Here is a 16,097-nt window from a genome sequence, read left to right on the forward strand (position 1 = left end):
GATGATCTTCTGCATTCTATTTGCCAGTATCTTATTAAGGATTTTTGCATCTATGTTCATTAGTGAGATTGGCCTATAGTTCTCCTTTTCAGTTGGGTCTTTCTCTGCTTTGGGGATCAAGAGGATGCTTGCTTCCAGAAATGAATTTGGGAGTATTGCTTCCCTTTCAATTTCTTTGAAGAGTTTAAACAGTAGTGGCAGCAGTTCCTCTCTAAATGTCTTGTAGAATTCAACAGTGAAGCCCTCAGGGCCCAGGCTTTTCTTAGTTGATAAGTTTTTAAATATGTTTTCAATTTCATTGGTTGATATTGGGTTGTTTAGAATTTTTAGGTCTTCTTCGTTCAACTTTGGTAATTCATATATATCTAGGAATCTGTCCATTTCTTCTGTGTTGTCCATCTTATTGGCATATAGGTTCTGGAAGTAGGTGTTGATGATCCTCTGGATTTCTCCTGGGTCTGTTGTAATTTCACCCTTTTCATTCCTAATTGCATGGATTTGGGCCTTTTCTTTCCTTTTTCTGATAAGGTTGGCTAAGGGTTTGTCAAGTTTGTTGATTCTTTCAAAGAGCCAACAGTGAAATGTTGAGGTCCCCCACTACAATTGTATTAGTGCATGTATGACTTTTCATATCCGTTAGTATTTTCTTTATATAGTTGGGTGCACTAGTGTTTGATGCATAGCTATTTATGATTGTCATCTCTTCCTCTTGGATTGTTCCCTTTACAAGGATGTAGTGTCCTTCTTTGTCTCTCTTAATCAGTGTTGGTTTGAAATCTACTTGATCTGCAAAGAGGATAGCTACTCCTGCTTTTTTTTTTGGGTTCCTGTCACATGGAGTATTGTTTTCCACCCTTTAACTTTCAGTCTATGAGTTTCCTTTTGAATGAAGTGTGTTTCTTGTATGCAGCATATTGTTGGATTTTGCTTCTTGACCCATTCTGCCAGTCTATTTCTTTTGATTGGTGAATTGAGACCATTAACATTGATGGTTATAACTGAAATATATTGACTTGTCATTGCCATGACTTTTTTTTTGTTGGGTTCTCCCCCTTTACATTTAATTTCTTGTCATGCCAGATGGGTTCATTCTGCTTTGCTTCCTTTGGTTGTGATCCTCAATGTCTGTCCCTAGGATATTGTGTAAAATTCATTGGCGTGCTGGTTTGGTATTCACGAAGTTCCTAAGGTGCTCTTTGTCATGAAAGTATCTTATTGCTCCATCAATTTTGAAAGATAGTTTTGCAGGGTACATCAGTCTGGGTTGGAGTCTGTTTTCTTTTTGTGCTTGGAATACATCACTCCAAGCTCTTCTTGCCTTGATAGTTTGTGTTGAGAAGTCTGCTGTAATTCTGATAGGCTTTCCTTTGTATGTGATTTGTTTCTTTTCTCTAACTGCTTGTAGAACTTTGTTCTTCAGTTGAGTTTCTGGAATCTTAACAATTATATGCCTATGTGTACATTTGTTTTGATCAAGGCTATTTGGAGTCCTATATGCCTCACTTATCTGCATGTCAAGCTCCTTTCCCCTGCTTGGGAAGTTTTGTGCCATTATTTCTGTGAAGAGATTTTTTTATGTCATCTCCACTCTCTCTTGTTTCTTCATTAACTCCAATCAGTCTTTTGTTATTCTTCTTTGCATCATCTAGCAGCTGCTGGATTTTTTTCTCATATTCCCTTATAATTTTGAAGCAATTTTTCTTTTCCTGGTCACTAATTGTAATCTTATCTTCTACATCTGAAATTCTGTCCTCACATTGGCTCATTCTGCTGTGTAGACTTTCAGTGGAGTTTTTCATGTCCTGGAAATCTATTTGCATCTGTTTTATGGATTCCATTTGTTTCCTATGTTGGGATTCCATCATGTTCCTGAGCTCCTGTCTAGATTTATTAATCATGTCTTGCACTAGGAGCACAATTTCTCCTGTTATCTGAGAAGTTATTTCTGATTTCATTTTTTTCCAGATCCCCTTTTGTTGCCAGTTCAGTGGGTCCAGGTGGTTGAGTATCAGAGTGTTCCATCTCATTTCCCTTTGGGGTTGCTGTAGGTGATCTGGAAGTCTGGTTTTGAGACTTATTTATGTGTTTTCTCATTTCAACTCGGAGGGCGGGCTATTGGCGCCTGCTCAGATTACCTCCTCTGAACTGGGAGAGGTGGAACAGGGGCCGGGAGCAGCAGTATGGATGGTGACCCAAAAGCCCTTTCCTGTGGGCTAGGAGCAGCGGGAGGGATGGTGGCTGGGAAGCCCCTTCCTCTGGTCCAGGAGCAGTGGAATGGCGGCTCAGAAGCCCCTACCTCTGGGCCACGAGTGGTGGGAGGGATGGTGGCTGAGAAGCCCCTTCCTCTGGTCCAGGAGCAGTGGGACAGTGGCTCAGAAGCCCCTACCTTTGGGCCAGGAGCAGCGGGACTCAGTGGTGTCCTCTGCATCTTTGTAGTGTGGAACCAGGTGGCTGTACAGAGAAGCGGGGGGGGGGGGGGTCCAGTGGATTGTTGCCAGGGCGTGGGCTGATTCAGCAGGACCTCGGTAGGGTGTACGCAGACCTGCCTGTCTACAGCGGGCTGATTTGGCATGTTCCACACGACTGGCGACCTCGGTAGGGCATGCACAGACCTGCCTGTCTGCAGCGAACTGATTCGGCGTGTTTCCAAATCTACCTCTATTTTTAAAAGCTGTAATTTTATTTTTAGAGATAAATATCTGAGCTGTCTCCAAAAATTTTGCTTTCATATTCTAAATTTTTTTTTGGAGAAACTATGTGTCCCATCGACACATTTTTAGGTTAGCATTTAAACTTTTTCATCCTAACTTTTAAAAAAATGCCAATCTATAACTTCTGTATATTTAAATGTTGATTTTAAAAATAACACTGTTATATCAAACTTTAAATGTAGGTAGCAAAATCCAAATACCGTAGCAATCCATTTTTAAGTACTTGAACAAACTGTTAACAGATCACATATAATTTTGTTTCTTTATGAGCTATACTTTTCTTCCACTCCCCTATTTTGTGTTTGAATCTTTTCTATTGATCATACTGTCATACTTTAATGCAATAAAAACACATATATACATCAAAAATAAAATATTCTAAAATAAATTATTATAAGACTTTTAGTGCCAAATGATGGGTTTAGTTATTATTACAAATATTACTAGTACATAATTGATAACAATATAACATAAATTTAAAAGTTATTAAACATAAAAATTTGTATTTATAAAGTATCTCATTTGATAAATGATACTTTTCTCTTAATTGACCTAATAACTATGGATAAATATTGTTTTTTGTGAAAAATGAGAGCTGCTTCAGCACACATTTATCCAATTTTTCATTTCTGTTGAGATAGGCATTTATTTAACCCAATATAATCAGGAAGGTTGAAAAAATAAAAATATTGTCAATTTTGTTACCCTTTTATTAATATGTTCTTATAAAATGATTTTATCTTACACCTTCAAGCTTCACAATTAGCTTATTTGATTTGTGTAATATGGTTGGCATATAACCTAGCTGGAAAAATCAGTTTTTATTGCCACAACCAAAATCAGGTGTAATTTTTGTCATAGGAAGACAATTTTATTTTTCAATCCAAATCATGTTAAAAAGAGGTCACTCTCTAAACATATAAAATTATAATTCAGATAGATACATAAATTGGTGAAAAGAATAGAAAACTATAGCACAAAGGCCATAGCTAACCTCTGGTCATTGAGAGGAATAAGGAGACCAGCAGGGGCTCCTGAGGTCACCTAGTCCAACACATGTAAAATAGGTGTACACACATACACACATACACATGCACACACATACACATGCTTTTCAGCAACATGTATTCCCACTAATAATACCAGAACCACCTTCCCATATTAAAATATATATACATTTATTTTATTACTTTTTTAAAGGAAAAACATGTTTAATCTGACTTAAACATTGCATAATATACACATGTATCACAGTATTACATGATGTTCCATTAATATTCACAATTTTATGTTTTTATAAATCAGTCTAAAATAAATTTTAAAACAAAAAACATACAAACATACACATATGAAGACATATTGACATCATATGCACTAAATGAATGGGGAAAATTGTATGACAGTATCACACTGATGGTATCAGCATATATGAAGTTAAAGTACACAATAATTTAGTCCTCCCTCAAATATATATTGTTTCCCTTCTATAAACATGTGCAACACCTTTCTCCTACTCTCATACTTAACACCTGGCAATTGTTAATCTGCCCTTTATTTCTGTATTGCTATAATTTAAAAATTTTTGTAAAGTACTATAGCAAAATATGAGACATTTTTGATTATTATTATTTTATATAATTATCCAAGTATCAATAATTAATTTCTTTCAATTGCTTAGTAGTGTTTCATGATACTGACTCAGAATAGTTTCATTAACCGTTCACTTATTGATGGCACTCAGATTGTTTCTATTTTTGTCAATTTGAACAAAACTCTTGTGAACATTCATTTATATATTTTCATGCAAATTAGAAATTTAATTTCTCTGGGATCATTGCCTAATGGAGCAACACCGGGCTTCAAAACTGTTGCTAATGGAGTTGTATCATTATGTTTTCCCTCAGCAATATATGAGTGATCATTTCTCTCTATATTATCAGAACTAGATTTTCATAGTTTTAAAATTTTCTCCATTCTAATAGTCATCTGGTAATGTTACATTTTATTTTAAATTTGCATTTATGTAAAGTCTAATAATGTGAAAATATTTTATGTGCTCATTTTCCATTTACATATCCTTTTCGGTGAAATACGTGTTCATGAGTTTTGCAAATTCTGTTAAGTTTGTGGAGCTATTACATAAGGTTTACATAATAATCCTTTGTCAATATTCTTTGAAAACAATTTCTGTCAGTCTTAACATAGCATTTCATCTTCTGAAAACGTCTTTTGCAGAAAATCTTAAATTTTCATGAAGTACAATTTATAATTTTTTCTCAGTAATAGCTGTGTTCTTATATGAAAGATTAGTTTTTTATAGAACAGCTTTTATATTTTCTTTATTAATATCTACTTGTATTACATTAACATTAAAAAAATTTAAAACTTCTAGAAAAAAAGTTAGGATAATATTTTTAGTATCTGTGACTAGACAAAGGCTTTCTTTATTACTCTCACAGCTGCATAGTGATTCACATATGGAGTGTACTATATTTAACCATTTTTCTATTAAAGACACTTATATGTTTCCAAGTTTCCACTGTTATAATTATCAGGGTAGGCTCAAGCTTGCAATCCTCCTGCCTCAACTCCCAGGGTGCTAGGATCTACCCTTCCTACTCTGTCTCTGCTACACTGAGGGAGTCTTCTTTAGCTCCTGCCCCACCCACCTTGGTGGTTGTTGTCCTAAGAAGGTGGTTAAGGGGGAGTTTAGAAATTTTGCAAAATTCATTGTTGAATATTGTTATGGCTTGTGTCTAGATGTCCCCCCAAAGCCTAATGCAGTCTTTCAGAGGTGGCCAGATCTAGAGTGTGTGACTGATTCCTGGTGTGATGCTGGGATTAAGGGTGTGTGCTTACTAAATCAGTCCACTGATTGGTTTGGTACCTATTCCCAGTAGCCTAGATAGAGTATAAAAGGGGCAGAAAAAAAGCTGCTAATGCTCCTTGTTGCTTTTACTACCTTGGGGGTACCATGAACTGTTGTTCTTCTCTGAGATGCCCCTCTGCCATGTGCCACTCTGCCTTGGAGCCAGCCAACTACAGACTGAAACCTCTACAAACCATGAGCTAAATAAACTTTTCCTCCTTTAACTTTGAGTGTTGGGCATTTTGTCTCAGCAACAAGAAAAGTAACTAAGACAAATGTTGATGTTCTCGCTTCTTTATCAGCTTGATTTATTCCAGATTTAATGGATTTATTCTTTTGGATATAGTTCTTGATTCTGTCAGTTAACCATAGTTTGGAAGAAAGATGAAATATATTCACTACTTTATCCAGAAGTCAGTAAATACTATTCTATTACAGTATAACAATTAGGAAATGGAAGATTAGAGATGCTGTACAACCTAGTCCAATGGCACAGTTAGTAAGGAGAGCCAAGATGTGAATCTATAATTTTCAAGAGCCACAGTTGAGTTGCAAAATGGGGTAAGAGTGGAAGTTCGCAAGACTGGAAAAGTAAGTTGGGGACATATTGGACAGAGCCCTGAATGAGTTAGGGTATGTAGTTTCAGCCTTTTATCAAACCATTATTTATTGGATGCCAGAGGCTGAGCTCAAAGATACAAAGATGAATAAAGACAGAATACTCAACCCTGAGGCTAACACATAAACATGCAAAGAGATGCTGTAACAAGTATTCTTGCAATAGCATGAAAAAAGAACAGCAGTAGCTTTGCACCTAATTTAGGCAGAAATGGTCAAAGGAAGGGAGGACATCTCTGAACCAGTGCTGAGTTTCCTAGACATCCCTATGCATTGCTAAGCTGTGCCATGTGCATACGTTGGGAAATCCAAGTCCAGCTTCCTCCCATGCCTAGAACCCAAGGGGTTATTGTAGCCTTGGTAAAGCACCAGGGGAGAGTTTGTATCCAGACAAGCATCATTCAGGGCAAACTTTCTTGCAGATAAAGTTTTTTTCCCATAATATGTATGACTCATATGATGAAGGACTTTGATATGATTCTTCCCTTGTGATATTTCAGTTCTGTGTTAAAGTGTCTACTGTGGAGGGGATCTGTACATCAGGACACCCTGCCATTGGCCATCAGGGGACAAAGTCTTCCAAATGTGAGCGTCAGCGAGTGGAGGGTTCTTCCAGCCACTTGGTGACCTTCAGCCTGCTTCCTCTGGAAATTGGCCTCCATAACATCAACTTCACACTGGAGACTTCATTGGGAAGAGAAATCTTAGTAAAAATATTACGAGTAGTGGTAAGAAAAACAATTTGGTACATGTCTTCCAGGCTTTCCCACACTCACTCAGGACAAATCCAGAAAGTGTGTCTTGAAATACGTACACCAGATATTGAAGATAAAGTGATAAATAAGGCACAACTGTTGCATTTAAAGAATGCACAGTCTAGAAAACTTTCCATTTAAAAATGAGTAAACAGGCCAGAAAAGGCAAAAAATAAAAGATCATTTGTTAGATATTATTGACCTCACAGTCTGCTGAGTGTTATCATGTCATCAAAATTAAGAATTTGTTAGACATTGAAAGAATTTATTTCTTCTCTTTAAAATAAAGCCACAAAGATTGAGGTTCTTATACAATTATGTTTTATAAATTTAAAATAGTATTAATTTAAAGCAAGATCTGGTTCTTGCCAACGGTAATATGGATAGTTACTGACAGACTAGGTCTTCTTAACTCTTCATTCTGAGTTGTTTTCAGCTATGAAATTCATGTCAGTTAACCTCTATTGATTTATTCTGTGCAAAGCACATTCCTGTGCATTTGCACTGTGGTTTCATGCACTGACAGGAGCAAGCTGCTTGGCTTTGAATTCTGGCTCCATTAGCAATGAGACATTGGATGAGTTATTTGATGCTTGTGTGTGTCAGTTTTCTCATCTGTCACACAGAGTAATTTTAGAGCCTACTTCAGAGAGGTTTTCAGAGGTTTAAGAGGCAATACATACAAAGCATTCAGACAAATTACCTGGCATATAATAACTTGTATGTAAACATTTGCTCTGCTCTGCAAATAGTCAGAAAAATCTTATAATTAAGATGCATATAAGTATTGGTGCATAGTCTGCCTTTCCAAAACAAGAGCATTTTTTAAATTGGGAAAGTAGTCCAGAAAAGCTGACCCAAGAAATTCAGGTCCTACAAGTTTAATTATTTTCTTAACTGAATGTTTTCTGTCTTTAGCCAGAAGGGGTCAAAAGAGAAAGTTATGCTGGTGTTACTCTGGACCCTAAGGGAATTTACGGTAGGAAAATGATTTTGTATCTTATATGTTGATGTCTTGCTCTGCAAATTAAGTGTATATGTACCTTAAAACACTATTTTTTAAATTTTTAAATGTGTAGAATCAGAAATGTCCACTTCTTGAATCTATCCATTATGAAAATGATTTATAACATTTTATTATAAAACCATCAATCCAAAGTTATTCAACATGCATTATTTGAAAAGACAGTAATTCTAATTATCACTTAAACCTATTCCTTGCGCTTCCACTTTCCTGCTTCTCCTTCAACTGAGATACTGTGAATCTTCTCTAAGCTAAAATTTTACAAACATGTGAGTATCAAATCAAGGCCTAATTGGGCCAGGGGATTAGCTCAGTGGTTTCACCACCTGCTGTGCAAGCGTAAGGACCCGAGTTCGATCCCTGGTACCAAAAAAAAAAAAAAAAAAAGAACCAAATCAAGGCCTAACTACATATATGCAGTGTCTATTTATGAAATTTAGAATATGCTCCAGTAACAATTATTTTCTTCTCAATAAGACAAGACAGACTGCTGTAGTTCTTGTTAAATGTTATAATTTATCTTAGTGTTACATCAAATCATTCTTATTTTCTTTCAGTGATGTAGTGTTGCATCTCAGGGATAAGCACCACTGTTCTGCTGTCCAAGCATCCCACTGGGATGGTACACTCAGCCCCAATGAAATACTAGAAAGAAAAAGGTTAACAAAAGGAAGACACTTTATTTGTAAAGAGTAAAAGAAAGTGGAAGAAAGGAGGAGAGAGATAGCTACCCTGATAAGAAAGAATCAGGGTAGGAGGCTCCAGAGAGATGGAGGACTCCTGGGGCCTTTGTTCCCATCTGCTTTTGGGGGGGCGGGGACCCATCCCCCCCCACCCAGAGCGTGCCATAACTGGATTGGCTTCTGGGCACCTCTGCCTATTGTCATTTCTTCCGGTGGTCTACCAGTAACTTCTTTTTGTCTGTTTACTTGTCCTTGACTTACCTTTGAAGGCCTTATCTCTGGGGTGGGTGGCTAATTGGCAAGGGAGTGCCTTACTCACAGTTAGCTTAGAGTTAGTAAGGGGACCTGTGGCTATCTGTTGCACTCTATAATGACCCTAGAGTGAATAATATAGTGATTCTAGAGTGAATACACACACACACACACACACATATATGCACATGTGTGAGTACACACTGCCTTATAGTCAGTTCCCCCACTTTGCTTCACCTATATTTTATTAGAGGTGGGAACAGCTTACAGTTCATTTGTGCACTTGGCTTTCTCTCAGCATCCTGCCTGTCAGCTCTTTTTCTGGTCACTTGGTGCAAATCCCAAGACCATTTGGTGCCTTTCTTTACCTGATTTTTTTTTCTCGTTTTTCTACCCCCATCTCTGACCTGCTTCCCAGGGGAATCTCTCTAGTAAAGTTTATTTTAACTCTTTTTAGTCAGGATTAGCTAGAAGACCTAAGGAGGCCCTGATTCTATTTTCTCATCTACAGACCCCTGTCCCTACAATAGCAAAATAGGGAAAAAAATATTTACTTACAAATGAAGACTACTTTACTCAGAGTACCATTTCCTATAGGAAAGCAAAATGTTACTACTCTTTACATTTGAAATTAGCTCGATTCACAAACTGAATAAGAATGACTTCAGTAAAATAATAAAAAGAAAAATCCATCCTATATGTATATATCCACATGTTAGTTGTTTTCTCTGATTTTACCTTCAAGCAGCATCCCCTGTACTCTATAGATTAGCTATTATGGATGATCTATGAGTAGAGCTGTTGTGTGTTCTAAGGTTTTTGGCCTCAGGCACTTATATCAAGTCTCAGAGCCATCATATTCTTTGGTTTCTCTTCTTTTTCCCCACTGATGTCTCTGATACTGACATTATTGCAAACAGCTTTCTAAAATCTTACTCATCCTAGGCATGAATATCAGGACCACAAGATGGGACTGACCTTTTTTCCTAGACTAAATCTCTCTGGAGCAACTCTTGGTTTTTAAAACCTCTGGGCTGGAGGGTGTGTATAGCTCAGTGATAGAGTGCTTGCCTAGAGTGCATAAAATTCTGGTTTTAATCCCCAGCACCACAAAAACAGAACAAACAAAACAAACAACTATATTTCTTTCCCATCTTGCCATAGTTTTGTTCGTTATTATTTAGGCAACTTAGATGTAAATAGCTTGTTGAGATCTAGAAAGCTAAAGACAGTTAAGATAATAATTCTGTTCAGGATATAGCAAAGATTTCATTACATCCTTACCCATATTACATTTTAAGGAATTTAGTTTAAAATAGAAACAATAGACCAATACGCATTCAGGAAAGTAAATGAAGTCTCAGAACAAGCTGTAAAATATTAGTAATTAAAACTGTGTGACACTAATTTAGAAAGAACCTAAGCACAGAGACACAATACTCAAGTCTAGTTCGAGTCATTCATTAGTTTCTATCTTCTTTCCCTCATACCCCTTCCTCCTGACTCTGTTGTATCTTAGTTGCAGAAAGTTAAGCTCTCCACTTCCTCACTTCCTCGCTCCCCAGCACCCTGGTCTTGATGAGCCACTCTCATGTTTTATTATCTCCCTTCATCCTTGACCCCATTCCAATTTCCCTTCCTTCGAATATACCTACTCAACTGTGTTTGACATATGTCTTTGAATAGGGAAGTAATGTTATGATACATATATATATATATATATCTTTATATATATATAAATATATTGTCCTATAGATCCTTTTCTTTTTTCTTAAGTTTTTAAACTCAATACTAAATAAACACTCAGTTTTAATGAAATATCTGTATTGCTATATGTACATTTAATTTACTGTTTCTTGCATAGAATTTCAGAGTATATTTTCTCACAATTTTACGTATTTATCCCCTAGTGACAGATTCCTCATTACCATTAAACAACACTGCAGAAAAGAAAATATATATATGGAGATAGATAGATAGATAGATAGATAGATAGATAAAGCTGGATGAAAAAGCAGGATAAGCATTTATCTGGACTACATTTCCAGGAGTGGGACCGTTGGGGTAAAGGGTATACATATATTCAGTGTCATTCATTTCTACCATATTGCTCTTCTAAATGTCTGCACTATTTACACTTCCACCAGCAGTGTGTGAGGATTCTCTTCTCTCCACATCCTCCCCAACACTTGCTATTACTCACCACTCTAAAATGTGCCATGTTTTATTAGTATAAAGTGGTATCTCATCTTTGTTTTAATTTGGATCATTCTAGACACTACCATTTTAAGCATTTCTTCATATATTTGTTGGGTGTTGGGTTCATCAATTGCCTATTCATATCTTTTGAACTTTTTTTAAAATTTCCATTTGAATTTTCTTGTATATTTCTTCTTAGTTTTGTCTCTCTGATGTACTTCTCTGAGCAACAACAAATCTTCATGGATTTTAAACAGGAATCCTTTATTCTGTTATAGTCAAATCCATCATAATGCTTATGGTTTTTTATTTGGGGGATAATTTTTAAGAAGACAGTCTACCTTTAGTTCACAAAGATGTTGAGGATTTGTTATTCTATTGATTTTACAGATTTGACTTGTAAATGTTTCAATCTGACTGGAATTTACCTTTCTTTGTGATATCATGATGAATCTTTTGTCATGATCTCTGATGAGTTAAGTTGACTTCCTTTGTTTTGACTTTCTTTGTTAGCTTTCCATCTGGTAGTGGAGTTACCAGTGAGAACTGAAATAGTCGAGAGTAGGTATCAATGGAGAAAATGGTGGAGAACCATATTTAGACATTCACAAACAATCTCTCAGTAATAAGTACCATCTAGTGATCATGAACTGTATCCCAGGCTCTTTGTCTATATTATTTTTATCCTTACAGAAACCCTTTGAAGAAAATATTACTATCATTTAACCAGTGAACAAACTGGGGCATAGAAAGGTTGTGTCTTGCTCAGTGTCCCATGCATTGCAAGTTCTTTCTGAACTCCATGCTCTGCCAACCACAGTGCAAAACTCTTAAGTGCCTTCAGGGAGTTTTAATATAAATTCCCAGCATTTATCAAGGGTTAGTGGAGAAAGAAGTTTCATGAGGACATTCCTGCATCTTTTGGCTTGACAGTTAAATTACAAGATGTCACTCACTGCTTTATTATCTTCCATGTGCCAAGGACTATGCTAAGTGCTAGAACTATGACTTGGGTAGGAGTTGGTTTCTGCTTTAAAAGGGGTTTCTTAGCAAAACAGTGGGAGGTGGATTCTCTTTATGGTTACTATAATGGATTCTGGTAAAATCTCCTTATCTCAGATCAGGACTCTACCTGTCCTAGTTCTGTGACCTTGTGCAAGTTACTTTCTAAGCCCAATTTCCTCATTTATAAAATTAAAATGATAAAAATAGACCTACCCTACAGGATTGATGTGAAGATCTAATGTAATAATGCAATTAAAGAGCTCAGGGCAGTGCTTAGTATTCTATCAGTACAATAATAAGTGTTATCATTTTATGACAAAAACCAGTGTTTGATTACAATAGAAAAATTCTCTGATACCACTGTGCTAAAACTCTGTTGTCAAAGGCATATAGAAAACATCTCTAAATTAGACAGGAAGGAGAAGGTGGAAAGAATTTCAGATCTTACTTCCCAATGGAGCAAATAACCTTGACTTGGAAATTACATGTTAGCTGTTTTTAGATTTCAGTTCCAGGAACAAATTTCTCTCCTTGGACAAAAAGCCATGCTACCTTTTACCGGTGGATAAAATTGAAATAATCTACTTACTTCACATCTTGGTATGACCAGCAATCTTATAGCCAAGTTTAGAGTTTTATTTAAAGAGATTATATAAGCCAAGAGCTTGATAAAAAAAAACCTTGATTTTTCTTTCCTTGTAATTGTAATAGTGTTATTATAAAAGAATCTTAGTTCAAAAAAACTATTTGGTAGTAGATATATTATAAATAACCTGCAAATAGTCACTTCCCAAAAAAACTCTGTACAAATCTAATAATTTTTTAAATTACAGGTACTGTTAGCAGGCGAAAGGAGTTTCCATACAGGATACCATTAGATATGGTTCCAAAAACAAATGTCAAAAGGATTTTGAGTGTAAAAGGTAAATTAACAAATTCTATTTTTATTGCTTTTTTCACTGCCTGTGTGTGTGTGTGTGTGTATGTGTGTGTGTGTGTACGCATGCATGTGTGTAGTACTGGGAATTAAACCCAGGGCCTTCACACTGAGCTGTAACCCCATCCTTGTAAATTTATTTATTTATGAGACAGCATCTTGCTAAGTTGCCCAGGCTGGTCTTCAACTTGTGATCCTTCCCAGAGTGTTGTTTTTTGTGACAGTCTTGCTAAGTCTCTAACCTGCCCAGGTTGGGCTCATATTTGTTATCCTTCTGCCCTAGCCTCTGAGTGCTAGGATTACAGGCATATGCGACCAAGTCTGATTTGATTACATTATTCTATTTCTATTTATCTGATTTCCTGCACACACAAATCTCCTTTGAGAATACCCATTATTCTCCTACAAATACTTGATCACTTTTCCAACTATCTTCTTCCACTGGCCTGATTGAAATGAAAATTAATTCTCCCATGATGGACAGTGAGGACTATCATTGGCCAAAGACTACTCTAAAAGAAAGGGTGCAGCTGCTTCTAGATTTAAAGAATTTTCCATGGTCTTAGCTCCAAAGAAGGCTTTATGCCCTGCAGTGGCCCCAAGACGACAGCACTCTTCTGCTGAAATACCAGTCCCAGAGGTGTTGTCTTAGCCCAGTTTCGCTGCTATAATGAAATACCTAAGAGTGGATACTTTATAAAGAACAGACATTTATTTCTCACCATTCTAGAAGTTGGGAAGTCCAAGCTCTAAGTGCTGGTAGATTCTATGTCTTCCGGGGCTGCTCTCCACTTCCCACCTGGTGTCTTGTTACTGCACCCTCACATGGCAGGTGGTGGAGGAGCAGAACGACAGGAAAGAGTGAATAGCACCCTCACATTTCTTTGATAAGGTCATCAATCCCACTCAGAAGGACAGAGCTTTCATGTTCTCATCACCTCCCCAAATTCCCACCTTTCAATACCATCACCTTGCTGACTAGATTTCAATATACGGGTTTTGAATGAACATATACATTCAAGCTGTAGCAGGGATTCTCTTCCCTCTGGGACATTGCAGATACGGCTTTTTTTTTTTTTTTTTTTTGGTACCGGGGATTGAACTCGGGACCTCGCACTTGTGAGGCAGGCGCTGGAACCACTGAGCTAAATCCCCGGCCCAAGACATGGTATTTTTGATGGGCTTTCCCTGGTCTCTAGCCTTTACATTTCAGTAACATACCATCAAAATGATAGAATGTCCTGACTACATTTTTCCCCACAGAAACTTTGGAATCACAGAATGCTAGTACTGGAAAAGACTTTTGATTTTGTGCAATCTTGTTGTTGGATTTATAAGAAAATGGCTTGTACAGGGTTACACAGTGAGTTACAGAGTGGTTACAGCACTGCCTGCCTTTGTTTTATTTTGTAGGAGGATTGGTTAATATGGTTTGCAATGTGTAAACCTGTGAATGCCAACAGATTTGCCATGTAATCTGTCCTGTAATTATATGTGATTTGTCCATGTAATCACTGTGGATGCAATAATCTGTCCATTGTATTATATCATCTTCTACCATAGTATAGAGATATTGCTTAAGTCTTCATTTTGTTTCTTTTAAACTCATGTTTCAAGCCAAATCCTTTTTCTCATCTATTTCTGAGAAACAAGTGTACTGCTTAGATTAAAAAAAAATAGGGATGGTTGTTTTCTTCAGCATATACTCTTATCAGTCAGTGGGAGGTGGTTATGTATGCTTTGATTTCTTCTTGTTTCAGGGATGCTTATAGGTGAGATCCTGTCAACCGCCCTGAGTCAGGAAGGCATCGATATCCTAACCCACCTCCCTGGGGGGAATGCAGAGGCAGAGCTGATGAGCATGGTCCCAGTATTCTATGTCTTTCACTATCTGGAGGCAGGAAATCACTGGAACATTTTTCATCCTCACTCATTAACTAAAAAACAGTACCTGAAGAAAAAAATAAAAGAAGGTAAAAAAATCTATTTTACACAATAACCTAGTAATTTTTAAACAAATATTTTAAACTAATAATTAAGTTGTTATGAGTTATATAAATGCTTAATTGTAAAAGCATTTTAGCCAAAAAGAATCATGAAATGGACTCAACTACATGAATAAATATGTGTACTATTTCTGTAGCATTTTGGCTTAAATTACCAAAATGCCTGGATGAGAGACAAGACACCTGCATTCCAAACTCTACAGAGCACTTCCTTGCTCTTTGAATGAGATCAGAATGTTCTGCTCGATAATTCCAAGTTCAAGCAATTCACATGCTGCATTTAAGAAGTTGAGTACCAGCCACAGAGCATGTGCTTACTGCCCAACACCAAAGGAAATTTACCACCCCCTGGGGCCAAGGTAGCACTGTGAGTTGAAACGGAGGTCATTGAGGCACTGTGTTCTTCTTCTGGTGTCTCCTAGGGATGGTGAGCATCATGTCCTACAAAAATGCTGATTATTCATACAGCATGTGGAAGGGTGCAAGTGGTAGCACTTGGTAAGTAGCAAGTCTTAACTTGTATTTTCACATAGTAGTTGATTAAGTAAAGAATAACAACTGTAATGGAAATTCCATCCCTCCAGTTGCTCAGACTAAAAGCTTAGTCATTCTTCAATTCCTCTCTTTTTCTTACAACCCACATAAGCTCCAACAAATATGCTTGGCTATGCCTTCACAATATATCCTGAATCTGGCTACTTCTCACCATCTCTATTCTGTCATCCTAGTCCACGCCAGCCTCCTCTCTGGATTATTGCACTAGACTTCTCTAGTCTTCTGAATTCAGACTTGGATCCTCTTTAGTCTATACTCAACATAGCAGCTAGAATGACCCTCTTAAACGTAAGTTAGATCACAGCACTCAGAACCATTCAGGAGCTTCCCATTGGACTCACAGTAAAGACCAATTTCTCTTATTGAGATTTATGAAGTTCTAATGACCTATCTGCATCTCACCTCTTCACCTTCTCTGCTACACTCCAAGGCCGCTTCACCACTCTTCAAACACATGCAGGCATGCTGCCACTTCAGGTCTGT

The 16,097-nt window shown here is 36.9% G+C and overlaps 1 protein-coding gene across 1 annotated transcript in view; it reads left to right on the plus strand.

The window, feature by feature from the left end:
- Positions 1-16,097, plus strand: part of LOC101710435 (complement C5) — a 96,142-nt gene that overhangs the window by 48,190 nt on the left and 31,855 nt on the right. Inside the window, exons 21-25 of the mRNA XM_087183287.1 lie at positions 6,699-6,926; positions 7,872-7,932; positions 12,950-13,039; positions 14,814-15,026; positions 15,482-15,557. Coding sequence (XP_087039413.1) covers positions 6,699-6,926; positions 7,872-7,932; positions 12,950-13,039; positions 14,814-15,026; positions 15,482-15,557 — 668 coding nt within the window. The remainder of the gene's footprint in view (positions 1-6,698; positions 6,927-7,871; positions 7,933-12,949; positions 13,040-14,813; positions 15,027-15,481; positions 15,558-16,097) is intronic.

This window comes from Heterocephalus glaber, unplaced genomic scaffold (assembly GCF_053883595.1).
Source record: "Heterocephalus glaber isolate CG9 unplaced genomic scaffold, H.glaber_assembly_v1.0 deba00001479, whole genome shotgun sequence".
NCBI classification, from domain to species: domain Eukaryota; kingdom Metazoa; phylum Chordata; class Mammalia; order Rodentia; family Bathyergidae; genus Heterocephalus; species Heterocephalus glaber.